At 43.4% G+C, this 20,548-nt stretch overlaps 1 protein-coding gene across 2 annotated transcripts in view; it reads left to right on the top strand.

The window, feature by feature from the left end:
* lonp2 (lon peptidase 2, peroxisomal) overlaps nt 1-20,548 on the top strand; it is a 101,413-nt gene that overhangs the window by 27,078 nt on the left and 53,787 nt on the right. For both annotated transcript variants that reach the window (XM_085991499.1, XM_085991500.1), the window contains exons 8-9: nt 10,644-10,785; nt 18,153-18,303. In XM_085991499.1, coding sequence (XP_085847625.1) covers nt 10,644-10,785; nt 18,153-18,303 — 293 coding nt within the window. The remainder of the gene's footprint in view (nt 1-10,643; nt 10,786-18,152; nt 18,304-20,548) is intronic.

Here is a 20,548-nt window from a genome sequence, read left to right as displayed (position 1 = left end):
ACGAGTTCTGCTGCAGAGGACACAGATGAGGACTTCGATGGGCCGGCCACAGAAGAAGAGTGATGGGCATACACAACAGAATGCTTGGTGCATTGGGAGGCCTGCTAGAAAGTCTGCGTACAATGTCAAGGGGCATGGAGGAGTCCGACACCAACTTGGCACAGGGCTTTGCGCATAGCTTGGAGCCCATCTTTTCCAGCATTTGGGGACCCAACCATGATGTAACATCTGATGGCCGATGTCTCAGCTTCCATTGCAGCACAAGCAGCACCCACCCAATGTTTGAGTGCTGCAGCGGAAGCTCAAACAGCTGCCATCATAGCTCTGAATACCAGTGTGCAAAGTGGCTCCCAGGGCTCCTGAAATATGTTCTCCAACAGATCTCCCTAAAGATCCTCTGCAGATATGGCCTCCTGCCGAGAGCCCTTTTCCCCCTCCTACCCTTCGCTCTTCTAGCAGCTTGTCCTGCTCTGTGTGGCCTCTGCTCATTCTCCCAGTCATGCTCGATGCTAAGCGGAAGCTCTACTAGGCCACCCACATGGCAACTGGTTTGTGCAGAAGCCCTGAAGTCAGCAAAAAAGTACTTCAGCACCTGCGACACCACTCCATGTAGACTTTTTGCAACTTGAAACTACTATGGAAAGCACCAAGCACTTGTAGAATTGTACCAACACCCAGAAGAAATCAACCAGCAACTAACCGGTAAGTAGTTGATGAACCCTTTAAATAGCGCCAGTGGGGGGTCCTTCATGCTGCTGAACTCGTGTTCAGCTTTGTGAGCTTAAGAGAGGGCATTGGCTAGAGCGTGGAGCTCCAAAATGGCAGCGCTGGCATCAATTCAGTGTCACACGCTGATTGATGTCACGATCTGCCTGCTCTGCATACTTCCAGCGGACGTTAGCTGCACGTGCACCAACTCCTTCATCAATATGGCATCTGGCGCGATTCACGGTAGAAGTGTACGCATGCTCAGCGAAAGGCAACCATAGCGCCCAAACAATGGGAGCTACCGAGCCCAATTTAGCGCCCATTCTCTTTTGGAAAACCCTAACATGAGACAGATAATGGGCCATTTTCATGTCCCCACTGTCCTATTTGTGCGTGCAATGGAAGTGCTGACTTATTGCCAACTTCCTGCCAGTTCTGATTTTTTGGGTGGACCATGATCCAGGCAGACAGAGCTCCCACTGGAAACAGGTGTGAGCCTCATGAATATATACTAATATCCCTGACGCCATTTTAATCTTTGCTAGCCTGATTATCACCAGTTCCTGCTCCAGCCCACCAAAAATGGGTGGTACAAGTCAGGAGACATCCATTTTTTGCGTCCATTAAAGAGATCCTTAGCTACTGTCAGGGAAAACTAGATGCAGCATGCTGTTGCATGTGGATTTTGAGCCATATCTAATATCCTTGCTGCTGTTGGTTCTGCAAAAGTGTTGGCTGCTGCTCTAAAATTGTACTTTTCACTCCCTACGCACTTCCCCTTTAAGGTGCTGTAGTAGACCCTTCTAATTTGGCTGCTCTGCCTGATTTCCCGCCTCCAGATCAGTGTGCTGCTTATTGGGGAGTGCGCTCACAGGTCGCTGACCACATTATGATGAGATCTCCGAACAAAATGAATCGGGTCCCCCACTGACTCTTCTGGGTAAATGCCACTGTGTGGCTGTAAAGAGATCCTTCTGCATGGAACAAGGCATTTCAGACAAGAACTCTTGAGCTTTTGGGAGAGAAATTCGATATCGCCCTGTTTGGGGTGCAATTATCAGCTGGGTGCAAAGTTTAGCGCCTGGCTCTAATTATCATCTCTGACTGCAAACTTGGCTTCTATCACCCCTGGAGGTGATTGGAGCACTAAATCAGGTGCTACACACCTCTCTTAAGGCGCTATCACCGAGGAGCGAGGCGCTATCTCAGAGCGCTAGCGAAGCTCATGTGATGTCAGTCAGCAATGGAACACAAACACACTGGCGCCGGCCAGTTCTTAAAGGGGAGGGTCGATCTTGCTCTCCATCCACACCCTGCTCATTGCAGCCTTGAATCTCAGCCTGGAGAGACCTGTACATCAATTCTGCAGGAAAGAACAATGGAGAGGCCCAGGGAAAGAGCTCAGAGTGCAGCCCCCATAGTCTCTTCTAAATCGATGCAAGGAAGGTCAAATCAAAATGAACCTGCAAAGTGCTGCTCAGTACCCAAAACTCCTTCACACAGCGTTGAATCTCTCCAGAAGTCTCTCTCTCAGAATGCGTGGTGCAAAAGTGTTGTTGACAAAAAAAGGCAGGAAGCGGCTGCCTTTAAATAGTGCTCTCCCAGTCCCTTCCCGACTGGGACAAAACGTTCCCCTCAACCTGTCGTTGCTAGCGGCAGGCGGAAAGGCAGGGGGCGCCACTCAATATCCGGTCCGGGGCGTTGCACGCTCGACTGACATCACGATCTGCGGGCGCAGGAGATCGTGGCAGTAGTGTTTAGCGCTGCCGCAAAATGTCTGGCCAATTTCGCGAGTGGCGCAAACATCGCTGCGCCCGGGCGCTAGTTGCTTTGCGTCCCATTAGCTAATGGGATGCGCAAGTCAACCAAATTTTTCCAAGTGGGCACTTTGGACCTCCAGACAGATTAGAATCATAGAATAGTACAGCACAGAAGGAGGCCTTTCGGCCCATTGAGTTTGCGCTGGCTCTTTCGAAGAGCAATCCAGTTATTCCCACTCCCTCGCTCTTTCCCCATATCCCTGCATTTCTTTCTCCTTCAAGTATTTATCCAATTCCCTTTTGAAAGCTACTATTGAGTATATTTCCATCATCCTATCAGGCAGTTCATTCCAAATCCTAGCCACTCGTGAAAAATGTTTTTCCTCATGTCGCCTCTGATTCTTTTTCCAATCACCTTAAATCTGTGCCCTCTGGTTATCAACCCTTCAGCCATTAGAAACAGTTTCTCTTTATTTACTCTATTCTCATTCACTTTTTCAATTCACTTTTAATAAATTAGTTTCTGTAATGATAATTGTTTCTCACAGTTGTTGAGGACCTTGCTGCAATTGACTCTAACTCTGTAATATGCCTTCCGTCCCAAATGTATAACTGCAGTAACCTATTGTTACATAATTCACCTTCTCCTCCATACCTTGATTTTCTTTTCTTCCACTCAAAGCAATGATATGTTGCGGTGTGGTTGCACTGGTGATAACAACCCTCAAGTGGTGGTCTTCATATCTAACTTCATATCTATGGCTGGCACATAGGGGGCTGGCCCATTACAGCTAAGCTCAATGTTGTCCTAAAACAATACTCACACATGCATTGAGCATGGGCCACTGGCTGACGGGCAAGAATGGGAATTGTGTTTCCCTTTTCTTCTGCTACCACATCTGAGATCAGCTAATTCAATATGGACCAGGATTTGTATCTGCATCTTTTCCTGGTCTGTAGAGTTCATAAGCACATCACACAGCACATTTTACCCACTGAACAAACTGACCTTTTATTTTCTGCAATCTTTTCCCTGCTGTTTCCTATTATGTAAGAACCGTGCGACTTCAATTGCATCACTCACCTATAATTCTTGGCAAGAAAAAAGCATGTCTGGCACCTGGGTGACTTAAATAAGTGAGTGCTGAGGCAGTCTTGGCAGAGGAGCAGAAATAGCCAAGAAATATTCAAAGTTCGTAAAAGTGCCCACTGTAATAAAAATAATGACTTCACCACTAGAGTTTAGTTCCCCTTAACAACCAGCACTGGAAACTGTTTCTATGTGACTGAGCAAAGACACAGAATAATTTGTCTAAAAGGCTGAATTATACTTGAGGGGTTCAGATGACATCATAAACAATCAGTGAAGCTTATTTTGTTAACATAAAATAATTCCTACATTACAACAGTGACTACAGTTCAAAAAGTGCTTTATTGGCTGTAAAGCACTGCGGGATGTCCTGAGGTCATGAAAGGCACTATTATAAATGCAAGTTCGTTCTTTCTTTATATGCATTAAAAGCCAAGTGCATGATCCAGCCCTGAACATACAGGAAACTTTGTGATATCCGGCACCGACGGGACCGGCGTGTTGCCGATCTGTCAAAACTGCCGGACATACAAAGTTAATGTTGAAGCATACGGAGGTTTTCATCTCCGTATCTGACAACAAACACTGTTGCTTAGCAACAGCTTCTAAAGAGTCGGCTGCAGCTGCAAGCGTCTCTAGCTGAAGCTGTTGCTATAGCTACAGACCTTGCAGTGCCTGACTGGGAAAAACAAAGAACGAGAACTAAAAAAACTTATAGAAAATGGCTCCTGATTTTTGCCGTTAGATCGAGTATTCCGGACATACAACCTCCGGATAAACCAAAGTTTCCTGTACTCCGTTATCAGTAAGTCAGAGATTGTGCTGTTTTCTAAAAACAGAAAAATTATACCATGTAAAAGATAATGGCCCGAATTTTGCAGTAAAAATAGCGGTGAGGCTAGCAGCGCTCACTGTTATTAAAGAGTAAATCGGACAGCAACTTCTGGCGACCGCACATGCGCAGTTAAACGCGGATATCAGGAAGTTGCTGTCCAAGTTGCCCTGCTCCTCCAAAGGTGCACTATACTGGTATCTTGCTGAGAGACTTGGCATTCAAATACATGGCAGGGCATGAAGTTGGGGCACTTACATGATAGATACCCACTAAACACGCCAGAAAACATTAGAGCTTGTCTGTTCAAGTGTAAGGGAATTTTTAATGGCGTGATAATTCTTAATTACTGCCAAACAACCTCTCTGGCACTGAAAATTAACTTTTACAATTGTGTAGTCTCATTCCTTCGGATTTTAATTATTGTTGGAGATTTTTTTTAATTAAAAAATTTAAATTTTAAAAACTTTTTCCTTCTATCTCGTCTCTCTCTTCATCCCATCTTTCTTTCCCTCTCTTTATTTTGTTTTCCACACATGATTTCACATTGAATTAACTATTCTAACTGACACGTCCTGGTTCAGACTGTGTGTCTCAGTAAGGATTCTTCAATCTGATTGGTTAAGGAGACACACTGTTGCTTGCCCTGTTTACATAGGTCCCAGACCCCTGTAGAGGGCACCTTGCTGTTTTGGATTTCTAACCACTGCAAGTTCCAGTGCAAAAGCCCATAGGCCAGTGTAAGTCTAATGAATGGCTAGCGCCGTTCGTTCGCTGCTGACCGCAAAATCCGGTCCGATATATTCTGCAAAAGTGTTGGTATGTGTCCCTTTTAAGGCTTCAATTTATTTGTTTTCTATTTGGAAAAAGAAAATGAACTCACATTGGGATGCAGAAAGCTTCCTGTTTGTGTGTCTTTTTCTCACTAGCATAGCTTTGATTAATTAGGATATTTACATTTTCCAACAAGAAAACACAGATAATGATAAAGCCTTTGTGCTTACCTGAGAAACTTTCAAAATCCAATTAATGTGCATTGAAAGAAAAAATCAATTTTCTCTCTAGCTAGCTCTATTTCTGAGCTAAAAAAATTTCAGTTGATGATATGAAAAATTCATTCTACAAGATTTTTTCAAAAAAATTGGAAGAACTCATTCCAAAATCCTTTCACACCCAGAAGAAATAGACCCACTCATTTGTTAGTCAATGTTACTTGCATTGACAGAATCTTAGATACATAATGAGAACAGGAATATGCCACTCAGCCCCTTGAACCTGTTCACCATTCAGTTAGAAATCTCCTGATACCCTTACCTAACAAAAATCTATTGATTCTAGTCTTCAAAATGTCAGTTAACCCTGCACCCACAGCCTTTTTGAGGGGAGTGTTCCAGATTTCCATGACCCTTTGTGTGAAGAAGTGTTTTCTGACTTCATTCGTAAATGGCTTTGCTCTAACTTTAAGATTATGTCCCCTTGTTCTGGATTCCTCCACCAGAGCAAATAGTTTATCTACCTTATTGAATACCTTTACCATTTTAAAGACCTCAATTAGATCACCCCTCAACTGTCTAAACACAAGGGAATACAAACCAAGTTTATGCAACCTGTCCTCATAATGTAGCGCTTTAAGACCTGGTATTCTGGTGAATCTAAGGCCACTATATCTTTTCAAACTGAACACTGTACTCCAAATGGGGTCTGACCAAAGCTCTGTACAACTGAAACATCATTGCCTCTCCTTTTGCAATCCAGCCCCCCCCTTGAGATAAAGGTCAACATTCTATTAGCCTTTTTGATTACTCTTTATACCTGTACACTAGTGTTTAGTGATTTGTTTGCTTATGTACCTAAATCCCTTTGCTCCTCCACAGCTCCTAGTCTCACTATTAAGATAATATTCTGTTTTGTCATTTTCTGATCTAAAGTGGATAACATCACACTTCCCCACATTGAACTCCATAGTTTTGTCCACTCACTTAGTCTGTCTATGTCCCATTGTAACTTTCTGCTCCCATATACACATGCTTAGACTGCAGCATCTCCGTGAAGCTAACAAATTGATAGCTCTGAGTTAAACTATCACAGTCAAGCCTAGGCGTTGCTCTGGATAGTTGGATTATATTAAAAAAAAAAAAAAAAAATTTTGGAGGAGGCAACAAGGAGGATCGATGAGGGTATTTTTTTTTTAAATTCGTTTATGGGATGTGGGCGTCGCTGGCAAGGCCAGCATTTACTGCCCATCCCTAATTGCCCTTGAGAAGGTGGTGGTGAGCCGCCTTCTTGAACCACTGCAGTCTGTGTGGTGAAGGTATTCCCACAGTGCTGTTAGGGAGGGAGTTCCAGGATTTTGACCCAGCGACGATGTAGGATCGGCGATATACTGCCAAGTCAGGATGGTGTGTGACTTGGAGGCGGTGGTGTTCCCATGCGCCTGCTGCCCTTGTCCTAGGTGGAAGAGGTTGTGGGCTTGGGAGGTGCTGCCGAAGAAGCCTTGGCAAGTTGCTGCAGTGCATCTTGTAGATGGTACACACTGCAGCCACGGTACGCCGGTGGTGGAGGGAGTGAATGTTTAAGGTGGTGGATGGGGTGCCAATCAAGCGGGCTGCATTGTCCTGCATGGTGTCAAGCTTCTTGAGTGTTGTTGGAGCTGCACTCATCCAGACAAGTGGAGAGTATTCCATCACACTCCTTACTTGTGCCTTGTAGATGGTGGAAAGGCTTTGGGGAGTCAGGAGGCGAGACACTCGCCACAGAATACGCCGGTGGTGCATTTGATGTAGTCTACATGGATTTTAGCAAGGCTTTTGATAAGGTGCAACATGGCAGACTGGTCAGAAAAGTAAAAGCCCATGGGATCCAGGGAAAGTGGCAAGTTGGATCCAAAATTGGCACAGTGGCAGGAAGCAAAGGGTAATGGTCGATGGGTGATTTTGTGACTGGAACGCTGTTTCCAGTGGGATTCCACAGGGCTCAGCCTAGGCCTCTTGCTTTATGTGGTATATATCAATGATTTAGACTTCATTGTAGGGGCCATGATTAAGAAATTTGCAGATACAAAAATTGGCTGTGTGGTTGATAGTGAGGAAAAAAGCTGCAGACTGCAGGAAGATATCAATGGACTGGTCAGGTGGCAGAAAACTGGCAAATGGTATTTAATCCGGAGAAGTGTGAGGTAATGCATTTGGGGAGGGCTAACAAGGCAAGGAAATACACAATAAATGGTAGGATACTGAGAAGTATAGAGGAACAGAGGGACCTTGGAGTGCATGTCCACAGATCCTTGAAAGTAGCAGGACAGGTAGTTAAGGTAGTTAAGAAAGCATACGGGATACTTTCCTTTATTAGCTGAGTCAGAATATAAGATCAGGGAGGTTATGCTAGAACTGTATAAAACACTAGTTAGGCCTCAGCTAGAGTATGGTGTGCAGTTCTGGTCACCACATTACAGGAAAGATGTGATTGCACTAGAGAGGGTACAGAGGAGATTTACGAGATGTTGGTAGGACTGGAGAATTTTAGCTATGAGGAAAGATCGGATAGGCTGGGGTTGTTTTCTTTGGAACAGAGGAGGCTGACGGGAGACTTTTTCAGCTGGTACAAACACGATGGGCTGAATAGCCTCCTCCTGTGCCATAAATTTCAATGAATCTATGATATCCTGTTTTATACTGCGTAATGTATAATTTCCTAACCAGTCCACTGAATTATGGTTATCCATTATTCAAAGTATTATGAAAGTGGTAGTGGTATTCTTATGCAAATCAGCAACTGATTATCAACAACAACAACAACAACTTATATTTATATAGCTCCTTTAACGTAGTAAAATGTCCCAAGGCGCTTCACAGGAATGTTATCAAACAAAATTTGACACCGAGCCACATGAGATATTGGGACAGATGACCAAAAACTTGGACAAAGAGGAAGATTTTCAGGAGTGTCTTAAAGGAGGAAAGAGAGGTGGAGAGGTTTAGGGAGGGAATTCCAGAGTTTACGGCCTAGACAGCTGAAGGCACTGCTGCCTATGGTGGGGAGATTAAAATCGGGGATGCACAAGAAGCTGGAATTGGAGGAGTGCAGAGATCTTGAAGACTTGTAGGACTGGAGAAGGTTACAGAGATAGGGAGGGACAAAGCCATGGAGGAATTTGAAAACTAGGATGAGAATTTTTAAATTGAGGCGTTGCCGGACCGGGAGCTAATATAGGTCAGCGAGCACAGGGGTGATGGGTGAACGGGACTTGGTGTGAGTTAGGATATTAGGATACATGCAGCAGAGTTTTAGATGAGCTCAAGTTTATGGAGGGTGGAAAATAGGATGCCGACCTGGAGAGCATTGTAATAGTCAAGTCTAGAGGTAACAAAGGCATGGATTTCAGCAGCAGATGAGCTGAGGCAGCAGCAAAGTTGGGCGAAGTTACAGAGGTGGAAGTATGTGGTCTTGGTGATTAATGGCCCAGAACTTCGGGTCTCCATGGGTGAGTACGCACGGGGTACTCACCCATAGGCCCAATGGAAGTGCTGGTTTCCGGCATGCACTGCGCATGTGTGGGAAACCGGCACTTCCGTTCCCCTGAAAGTGGGTTAAGAGGTCAAACGCGTGCGCGGGAGAGGCTGCGCGTGCGCATCGAACTTACGTTTTTTTTTTACATGTTTTCCTGGGAGGGTAAGTCTCCAGAAGTTACACTTTTAAAAAGCAGGCGTAAGGCCTGCTTTTTACAAGGTAAGTGGTGAATTAATAAAAATTAAAACATTTTTTCCACAGGTTTATTATTTTTAAATACTTTAAAGAAAGGTAAGTTTATTTTTAGCCCCGTTAGAAAATAAAATTATTTTTTTCAAAAATTTAAATTATTGTTTAAAATAGTTATTTCATGTAATTTATAGTTTATTTAAAAAATGTGATTTAAAAAAACATTTATTTGAAGATTTAGTGATGTTTTGGGGCCCGTAATATTTCTCTAAGTTTTGACAGCTCTTCCTGTCAAACTTATGAATGAAGCATTCCCTGCTCCGATTGGCTCTCCATGGCCCATGTGATCCCAGGGGATGCATCGAACTAACTGCGCCCCTGGGATACGCAAGCACTGTGCGCCGGCAGTTGGAGCAGGCCCAGGATCGCAATTCCACGGGGGCCCACAGCTCAACGGCCGGCGCGCAAGGTAAGTGCAGGTCGGGGGCTTACACTGTTATGTTACATTAGTTATGTAATGAGCTTATATCTTAACAAGATGGTAGGGAAAATGCTCTAGCTTGGAGATAGTTGGGATGTAGAAGTATTAAGATGGGGGATATGGTTTTAGTAGGGCTGAGAGGGTGATCTAGGAATATGGGAATAGTGGGTTGATGGCATGTGAGAACAGCAGAGGGGTGTTGAATGTGGAAGTACAAGATCGTGATCATTGGGAGAGGGGTTTGTGGGGAACCTCTGGGAAAAGTGGCATATCTGACAGTTTCATCCAAAAATTGTTCCGAGTCTGAAAGAACCACCATTCTGAACAGAGTATATTAACTCCTTGTGGACTGATTCTAGTTTTATTCATAGAATAGTACAGCACAGAAGGAGGCCATTCGGCCCATCAAGTCTGCGCCGGCTCTTTCGAAGAGCAACCCAGTTAGTCCCACTCCCCCACTCTTTCCCCATATCCCTGCAATTTTTTCTTCTTCAAGTATTTATCCAATTCCCTTTTGAAGGCTACTATTGAATCTGTATCCACCACCCGATCAGGCATTGCATTCCAAATCCTATCCACTCGTTGCATAAAAAAGTTTTTCCTTTTATGTTCTTATGAATTGTGCTTTTTGAATATCTTGCTGCATCTTTTGACTTTTTTTTTATTGTTTAACATGTAAATACATTTGACCAAATAGATTTAGTGCATATGGGTTGTTTTGGTAATGTATTGTTTTCAGCTTTCAAAAATGATGTGAAACATCCCATTGTATTCCCCAGTGAATAATATACCGCAATTGCAGGTTAATTGGGTTATACTACCTCATACAGCCACAAATAGGGGTATAAGTTTTGGTTTAAAAGGGACTTGGACTGCTTTTGGAAATGTAACACTTATATATGAGAGCAAGTGTTGGGAAAATACCTAAACTGTAACAACTTTGTCTTTCCTATCTTTTCATTTTGGTTAGTGTCCTTCATTATTGCCCTTGGCACTTTGTCAAGATTTCTCCGTATATAAAAAATAAAGCTCTTGTGCTTCTGATTTTCTAAAGTGCTTGAGTGTTGTGTCTTTCAGACGAACGTATGTGGGCAGCATGCCTGGCAGAATCATCAATGGCTTAAGAACTGTTGGAGTGAATAATCCAGTGTTCCTGCTGGATGAAATAGACAAATTAGGAAGAAGTCTACAGGGGGACCCTGCAGCTGCTCTCTTGGAGGTACAAAATGGAATATTTCAGAACTTAAATTACACAATGACTGAATTGGGCAAGGAGTGCAGTTGCCCTAATGCTCTACATTGAACAATACAAATAGTAATAAGAAGCAAATCTTTGGCAAAGGATGAATTTTATTTTTCTTGGCTTAAGTGCAAGCACTGAGTTTCGACACAGAAGAGCCTGTGTTTTATCCTTCTATACCAAGTTATATTCATACTACATTTCTGCCAGCAATGAGCTGTTTATAGCTTTAAAATGCTTCTTATCAGAAACATGTAGGAACACAGTGTATAGCCAACTGGAAACTACAAGTCAGCCTTTTAATTTGAAAGGTTCTAAATCACTTCCAGTTCTTCCTTTGTCCAGTGTAGGCATTTCCCCATTACAGTCTAACTTTTCCATTAGTCCTGTTTTAGGCAGGGGCTGAGGAAGGGAAGGGGAGTGGGGGTGGGGGGGCAGAGATTAGTGACAGGAATTGGACCAGAATGTCTTAACACTTAGGCCGTGATTTTATCAGCGGTGTTGGGATGGTGGTGGGAGAGCTGGTTTCGGGTTCCAGTCATGATCCTGGCTACAGCCGCTCTGTCAAAGGGACTTTCCCTTGATTGGCCTTGTTAAGCCCACCCTGCAGGCTTCCCGGCCAATTAACAGGAAGTGGGTCTGATGATGTCATTTGATGACACATCATCAGCCGGTTTCCTTAAAGGGACCACGGCCACATTGAGTTTGACAGTTGTTCTGTCGGTGTTTGACAGCATTGAGGTGCTGCAAACACTGACGAGCACTGCACGAAGGTGGACACTTGCAACCAGGCTCTCCAATGACTCCCTCCCCAAGGGCAGAAGAGACCTCCCCAGGGCACCAATGTAGCCTGCTTGCACATTGCACAGGAGGGCAAAAGTAGGGCTGTCGTCCGGGGTCCCTGGCTGCAGTAGCGCCAACCTTTCAATTGTAATGATATGCAGTAACATGTCATTCTAGAATGGTACACTAGGTGTAGCTGTATGTTTTAGTAGTGGGCTACATCTATATGGGTTGTCTTGTTTAACACGAGGCACTGGTCGAGAGAGTCAACATGGCTACTGTATACAAGTCAACATGGCTGAATAAATGACTAGCATAAGCTAGCTGTTCATGATAAAAACGTCTTTATTTATGAACATAACATGGTACCAGGAGTGGTAATATCTGCTGAATATTGCGAAACGCGACATGGAGAATTTGAAGCCACCGGAGGGTTTGAAACTCACGGGGAATGTCGACTGCAATTGGCGGACTTTCAAACAACAATTCGAACTCTACATTGCCGCCATTGGGTTTGGTACGAAGCCAGACACAAGGAAAATAGCGTTGCTGCTCACGGTTGCAGGCCCGCAGGCGATAGAGGTATTTAATACGTTTGTATTTGATCAAGAGGAGGACAGAGAAAAAATGGACGACGTGCTAAAGAAGTTTGATACACATTGTTCTCCCAAAAAGAACGAGACCGATGAGAGGTACGTGTTCCGTTCACGGACACGGCAGCAAAATTAGACTTTTGATAGCTTTCTGACCGATCTGAAACTGAAAGCACAGACATGTAATTTCTCTGAACTGAAATCATCCATGATTCGTGACCAGATTGTGTTTGGTATTCATGATAAAAAGGTCAGGGAACGTCTGTTGAGAGAAACCGAACTAACATTGGAGGATGCTATGAAAATATGCCATGCCAGTGAGCTAGCTCAGCAGCACGCAAAGACTTTCAGTGAAATTAATAATGGTGCGACTGTAGTGAGTGACGGTGCAGCTGTCGGTGCTGTGTCCTGCAAGGGGAAGAAACGTGGGCAGAACAGGAATGCAAAGCAATCGGAGGATGGAACTTTCAGTTGTAAATGCTGTGGTTACCAGCACCAGTCAAGACAATGCCCAGCGTGTGGGAAAATGTGCACAAAATGTAATGGAAAGAATCACTTTGCCAAACAATGCTTTTCAAAAGTAAAAACAAAGAAAGAACATAAAGTTAATGCAGTAAAAGAGGACACTGATTTAAGTGAGACATTTTTTGTAGGAATGGTGTGACAATATAGAAAAGGATACAGAAAATGTGCAGCCCTCAGGAATGGACAATGCTGAACATAAAGTTAATGCAGTAAAAGAGGACAAATGGATGATGCCACTGCAGGTAAATGGAGCATTAGTTACATTGAAACTAGACACTGGGGCAAAAGCAAACTTAATCAGTATGAGTGACATTAAAAATATGAAAGAAAAGCCCAAAATACAGAAAAAGTCAGTACTACTGAAGAACTATAATGGACAGAAAATAGATAGCTTAGGTGTATGCAGACTTAAAGTGACAGTCAAAGACAAAGTGCATCATCTCATGTTTTCTGTTGTGGCTGAAGGACTTGATTCACTACTAGGTGACAAAGCTTGTGAGGACTTAGAACTGGTCAAGAGAGTCTACCGTATCAACTGTGCCATAAGCAGACCAGATGACTCAGTGGATTCTGTAGTGAGTAATTTCCAGGATGTGTTCAAAGGATTTGGAGTTCTACCATTCACTTACAAGATCCAGCTAAAGGAGGATGCTCAGCCAGTGGTACATGCTCCACGGAGAGTTCCAGCACCCCTGCGTGACCGGCTCAAGAAAGAACTGGACAGAATGACCACACTAGGAGTCATCAGGAAAGTCGAAGAGCCAACAGACTGGGTTAACTCCATGGTATGTGTAAAGAAAAAGAACAATGATCTAAGAGTATGCATGGATCCAAAGGACTTAAATGCAAACATAAAACGTGAACACTACCAGATTCCCAAGCGAGAAGAAATCACCAGTGAAATGTCAGGTGCCAGATACTTCACAAAGCTCGATGCCTCACAAGGATTTTGGCAACTAAAACTGGATGAAGAGAGCACCAAATACTGTACCTTCAACACACCATTTGGCAGGTATTGTTTCCTCAGAATGCCTTTCGGGATAATATCTGCATCTGAAATCTTTCATAGATCGATGGAACACATAATTGAAGGTCTGGAAGGAGTTCGGGTCTATGTTGATGACATCATCATCTGGGGCTCCACACTGAAAGAACACAATGAGAGACTGACTAAAGTGCTACAGAGCATACGCCGGAATGGACTGAAGCTCAACAAAGCCAAGTGTCAGTTTGGCATCCAGGAAGTCACTTTCCTAGGAGATAATCTATCTGGTAAAGGAATAGAGCCAGATATGGAAAAAGTAAACGCCATACTCAACATGCCCCGACCCACTGACAAAAAAGGAGTGCTACGCATCATGGGGATGATAAACTTCATTGGAAAGTTCATTCCTAACTTGTCAGCCAAGACAGCCTGTCTGCGAGACCTGCTACATAAAACAAATGAGTTCGCATGGACAGAAAGACATGAACAAGAGTGGATGAACCTCAAAACAGTGCTGACAACCACACCTGTACTCACCTTCTTTGACCCAACAAAGAGAATCAAAGTGTCAACGGAGGCATCAAAAGATTGCCTAGGCGCGGTCTTGCTACAAGCAGAGGGTGAAGATTGGAAGCCTGTTGCCTATGCCTCCAGGTCTATGACTGATTCTGAGTGTCGATACGCCCAGATTGAAAAGGAATGTCTAGGCTTGGTAGTTGGACTAGAAAAGTTCCATGACTACATATATGGACTTCCCACCTTCACAGTTGAGACAGACCACTGCCCACTGGTTGCCATCGTAAAAAAAACCTGAATGAGATGTCTCCAAGGATTCAACGACTCATGATGAAGCTGCAAAGATATGACTTTGAACTGATCTACACACCAGGCAAACACATAGTGTTAGCAGATGCACTATCCCGAGCACCCATAATGAGTCATGTGAGCTCTACTGAGGAAGACGTGGATGTTCAAGTGAGTATGGTCACTGCTGCGCTGCCCGTGTCAGACACAAAATCAAAGCAAATAGCAGAAGAAACAGTAAAAGATACAGTGTTACAAACAGTAATAGAGAACATTCATCATGGTTGGCCAAAAGGTTCCTGTCCAAAGTACTATCACATCAGGTCAGAGTTGAGTGTCGCAAGTGGACTATTACTAAGAAAGAACAGAATAGTCATTCCACAGGCTCTACGTCGAGACATGCTCAAAAGGATTCATGAGGGACACCTCGGAATTGAAAAATACAAAAGGAGAGCAAGAGACACTGTTTATTGGCCTGGCATAAATAAGGACATTGAGAACATAATAGGCAAATGTGAGACATGTCAGAAACACCAAAACAAACAAGCAAAGGAACCAATGATAGTAGCTGACTTACCAACAGCACCATGGCAAAAGGTTGGTTTGGACCTTTTTCATTTGAATGGTAAAGACTATCTATTAGTGATTGACTACTATTCTAACTATCCTGAGATGGCGCTGCTCTCAAGCACCACAGCAAGCAGTGTCATAATGCATGTTAAATCCATCTTCGCCAGACATGGGATTCCCAGGATTGCCGTTAGCGACAATGGTCCGTGCTTCAACTGTAAGGAGTGGCAACAGTTTGCAGCACATTATGACTTTCAGCACATCACATCCAGTCCTCTGTATGCTCAGTCGAATGGTAAGGCAGAGAAAGGTGTTCAAGTTCTCAAACAGCTACTGAAGAAAGCAACAGAAAGCAAGTCTGATCCTTATCTCGCCCTGCTGAGCTACCGAGCCTCCCCTTTAGACTGTGGTTCTTCACCTGCTGAACTCCTAATGGGTCGCAAGTTGTGCACCACGCTACCCTGCTGTGCAAAAGAAAAGCAGAGTAAGGAACTGAGACAGAGACTTAAACTGTTAAAGCTGAAACAGAAATCACACTATGACAAGTCATCCAAAACCATGTTGTCAGGATTGAGGATCCAAATGCATGGAACAGGAAAGCTACAGTTCTTGAGGAAGTAGGACCAAGGTCATACATTGTTAGAACTGAGGAAGGACAGATTCTCAGGAGGAACCGCCGTTCCCTCCTGAAAACACAAGAAACTATCCAAGAGCAAATCGATGACAATGCCGCAACTGAATCTTGTCACTCACCACCAGAACAACCTAACACAAACACACATACAGGCTCTCATGCAAACACATCAGACTTGCCTGTGCTGAGAAGATCCACACGTGAAGTAAAAAAGCCTGATAGACGTAATCTTTGAGTACAAAGAAAACTATAATAAAAGAATGAAAAGCTTAGAGTTCATAAAGTAAAGCTTTGAAGATGTGTTGACTGTTGTGAAGATTTTTTTTTAATGTGTCGTTATGTAAAAAAAAACAAGTTCATTCGAAGGTTTATAGAGCACTAACAAAAGTGTTACTGATATCATCTTTATCGTTTTTCTTGAAAGTTGATTGATATTGATTTTGTTTAACCTCAAAGGAAGGGGGATGTAATGATATGCAGTAACGTCATTCTAGAATGGTACACTAGGTGCAGCTGTATTTTTAGTAGTGGGCTACATCTAATATGGGTTGTCTTGTTTAACACGAGGCACTGGTCGAGAGAGTCAACATGGCTACTGTATATAAGTCAACATGGCTGAATAAATGACTAGCACAAGCTAGCTGTTCATGATAAAAACGTCTATTTATGTAGATCACGAAACATTACTGCAAAGTCGCACTCCAACTCACCCTGCTGCGCCACTCAACATATCCCCATCACATCTACTTTCCATACCCTTCTCCTGCACATCTTTACTCACACCAACTTACCTTGCACCTCCACCCAACTCTCCCCATCTCACTAGCCACCCCTCACACTCACCCTCATCCTACTGCAAGCATACCAACTAACAACACACAAGGGTAGGCACTTGAGAGGTTTAGCTAATGTCCATGTGAAGTTTCTGGTAATGTGTTGTCATACAGTGAAATCTATTTTTCAAAAAGTGCCCCTGGACAGATCTCTGCACACCTTGAGAAATGTCTTACTGAGTTCCAGTGAATGTTGAGACATAACACCCCCCCCCCCCCCCCCAGCTATAGTGATGAGTGTGCATGGAATGGCTTGGACATTAAAGGGATGCTTCACGGTGCTGGTGTGGGATGGTGTCAACCTGGCACATCATGTGGCAGCCAGGGTTTACAGCGTCAAGTGAAGTAAATCTGGCCATGGTGATGCCATTGCTGGCCTCCCGGGCAGCAATGTTGTCAGGGGCTGATGTCCTGTGTCCTGTGCAGCATCAGGTGATGGCGGAGAAGGTTGGTGATGTTGTTGGTGTGTCTGGTGATGTTTGTGTTGGGGCTGATCGTGGAAGGATTCTGAGGACCAAGATCTGATTTTTTTTCAAGGGCTCCGATGTTGCTGCAATAGATGGCAGCTGCAGGTGAGATGACAGAAGCGATGTCGTTGGTGAGAAAGGTTGTTCCAGTGAGGTGGCACTGGACATACAATTGCCTCTAAACACTTGCAAACTAAAGAAATCTCTATATGTCTTACAAATGAAGTAACCAAAAAGGTTCTGCGCTCTGAAACTTACCATCTGCAACATGGCATCCTTTACACCACTTCTGCAGCTGTCAGCTTATCAGAAACATCAGAGCAGACTCAACTCACGCCAGGGTGAGCTGGCGTGTTCCCTGAGCAGTGGATAACCCATGGGGGAGACCATAAAATTGGAAGGAAGCCTCAAAATAGCATTAAATTGGCTCTTAACAAGCCATTTAATTAGCTCAATTGTATCCCCTGCTGCTTGGTGTTAGGTCAGTTCTCCACTGACAGACCCAACACCTGGGAGACTCGCGTGGAGGCGGGTTGACAGCGGGTTTCCTACCTGCTGTCAATCTTTGCTATTTTGACAGCGGACCCGTCTCCAACCCATCCGTTAAAAGATATGTATGCCCTAGTAGTCATTTAACACCCAATAAAATAAAACTACTTAGGCTGTTATTTAAAAGCAATTCTCTTCTAATATTCCTGTTTAGGTTTCCCCCATAGATTTTTCCCCTTTTATTGGTTGCTGTGACAACTTCTAGATAGAAGCTAAGCCACCATTGAAAGTGTATATTTCCTTCTCGAGAAAGCGTTAATGGTTCTAGGAAATATAGTAGTTTACACTGGATACATTCAGCACCTTTTTCTTGGCTTAAGAGTGAGTACTGAGTTCTGTTGACGGTTTAATGGTCACAAGTGCTATTTATACTAGTTGTGGGGATCTGTTGGACAAACTATTTCCTGCTACTAGCTCAGGAATGAAGTCTGGCAACAGTGAAAAAGTGTAACAAATTGGGGAAAATAACATTATGGTTAGAAAGTTGTTTTTTATGTGCAATGCTTATTTTATAGCAGGTTGTCAACATTTTATTCTTCCAATTCTTTGTAAAATGTTAGTTACATTTTATCAGAATAATTTATTTTCCTCATTTATCTTCAGGTGTTGGATCCCGAGCAGAATCATAGTTTCACTGACCACTACTTAAATGTCTCTTTTGACCTGTCCCAAGTGCTTTTCATAGCTACAGCCAACACTACTGCTACCATCCCTCCAGCCTTACTTGACAGAATGGAGCTTATCCAAGTGCCAGGTAAACAAATCCTAAAGTGTTCCAAGTTTTGAAGCCAGACTTGCAATCTCTATATAGCAGCACTGACGGAAAGCAAAATTTCAAAGATTCCCTGTGGGTCCGTTGGATAACTGGAATTTTTTTAACTTAATTTTTAAAAAGACTACTAGGGATTTAACTGTGCTGTCAGCTGTCTGTTAACATTACAGAACTGATTCTGTGTAGCCAGCAGGGAGTGATGTAGGGAGAAATTGGTTTGTAGTTGGGACACGCAGCCCATTGTTTTCCATCTGTTAAAATTAATAGATGGAAAATCATAGTCTGTGCTCTCATGATTTCCCATAATGCCTCCCTGCCTGAAACTGGGATTTAACTGGGTTTCAGATGTTGGCGAGTGGGGAACTGCTTGTTTTTTATTCGTTCATGGGATGTGGGCATTGCTGGCAAGGCCAGCATTTATTGCCCATCCCTAATTGCCCTTGAGAAGGTAGTGGTGAGCCGCCTTCTTGAACCGCTGCAGTCCGTGTGGTGAAGGTACTCCCACAGTGCTGTTAGGGAGGATTTTAACCCAGCTTGCTTACATGCATGTTTTGAGCTTTATTTTCTAAGAGTGGATACTACAACTTGGATACACTAACTATGCACTGATGTAAAGAGTTACTGTACTCAAAATCGGTACACGTGTGGTATAATGATGCTCTTAATTCCTCTTCATTCTCCATTTAATTAATGTGACATGTAAGCTATAGGAAGCTGCTACCTTAAGTGCCTTTTTCAAATGTGAACTGATAGAATAAACATGTATGATAAGGGCTATCAGTATATTGCCAAGTTTGAAGCTTGAGTCAGTATGATTTTTATTAAGCTGAAGTACATTTTGGCTCATGACATTGGATATTAAAATTTGAGTAGGCATTAGCCAACAACTGTTCAAATTTACTGAATTGTATGGTTACTTTTCCTTGGGGGTTAGGATGGTTGCCTTTTGATGTTGCCATTTACAAATCAAATGCAAAGTTGGTCTATTCACCATCAGCTGTATTCCTGCTGTTGGCATAGGGTGTACAGAAAAAACACTACCCAGCTCAGCACACAACAGCAGCAACTTGCATTAATATAGTGACTTTAATGTAGAAAAACATCCCAAAGTGCTTCAGAGGCATAAAATAAAAATGAACACCAAGCTAAAGAAGGAGATACCAGATGGTGTGACCAAAAGCTTGGACTTTAAAGGAGGAAAATGGAGATGGAGAGGTGAAGTAGTTTAGGAAGGGAATTTCAGAGCATGGGGTCTAAGCAGCTGAAGGCATGGTCATCAATGGTGGGGTGAAGGGACGGGGTGATGCACAAGACCTAAATGGAGATCTAAATGTGTAGGCAGAAGGCATGGCTGAGGTACTAAATGAGTACTTTGCATCGGTGTTTTCCAAGGAAGAGGACTTTACCAAATCTACGGTAAACGAGGAGGTTGCCGGGATGAGATAAAAATAGATAAAGAGGAGGTACTAGAAGGGCTGGCAGTACCTAAAATGGATAAGTCATCCGGTCCGGGCGAGATGCATCCTAGGTTGCTAAGGGACGTAAGGATGGAAATTGCGGAGGTGCTGGCCATAATCTTCCAATCCTCCTTAGATACAGTGGTGGTGCCAGAGGACTGGAGGATTGCAAATGTTACACCCTTGTTCAAAAAAGTGAAAAGGATAAACCCAGCAACTGCAGGCCAGTCAGTTTAACGTTGGCGGTGGGGAAGCTTTGAGAAATAATAATCTGGGAGAAAATTAAGAGCCACTTGGACAAGCATGGACTAATAAAGGAGAGCCAGCATGGATTTGTGAAGGGCAAATTGTGTTTGACTATCTCTAGTTTTTTGATGAGGTAACTAACAGAGGGGGTGGATGAAGGCTGTGCAGTTGATGTTGGTATATATGGACTTTCAAAAGGTGTTTGATAAAGCACCACATTTTGTTTGCAAAATTGAAGCCCATGGGATAAAAGGGGCAGTAGCAGCATGGATACAAAATTGGTGACGGGATAGAGAAAAAGAGTTGTGGTAAATGGAGGGAGGTATACAGTGGAGTTCCCCAAGGTTCAGTACAAGGACCACTGCTGTTTTTGTTACACATTAATGACTTGGACTTGGGTGTACAGGGCACAATTTCAAAATTTGCAGATGACACGAAACTTGGAAGTGTAATAAACAGTGAGGAAAATAGTAATGGACTGCAAGAAGACAAAGACAGGCTGGTGGAATGGCCGGACACATGGG

The sequence above is a fragment of the Somniosus microcephalus genome, chromosome 6, assembly GCF_052327205.1.
Source record: "Somniosus microcephalus isolate GS21.2 chromosome 6, FLI_Smic_1.0, whole genome shotgun sequence".
Classification (NCBI taxonomy): Eukaryota; Metazoa; Chordata; class Chondrichthyes; order Squaliformes; family Somniosidae; genus Somniosus; species Somniosus microcephalus.
The sequence above is the reverse complement of the archived record's forward strand: the minus strand, read 5'-3'. Positions and strand labels throughout refer to the sequence as shown.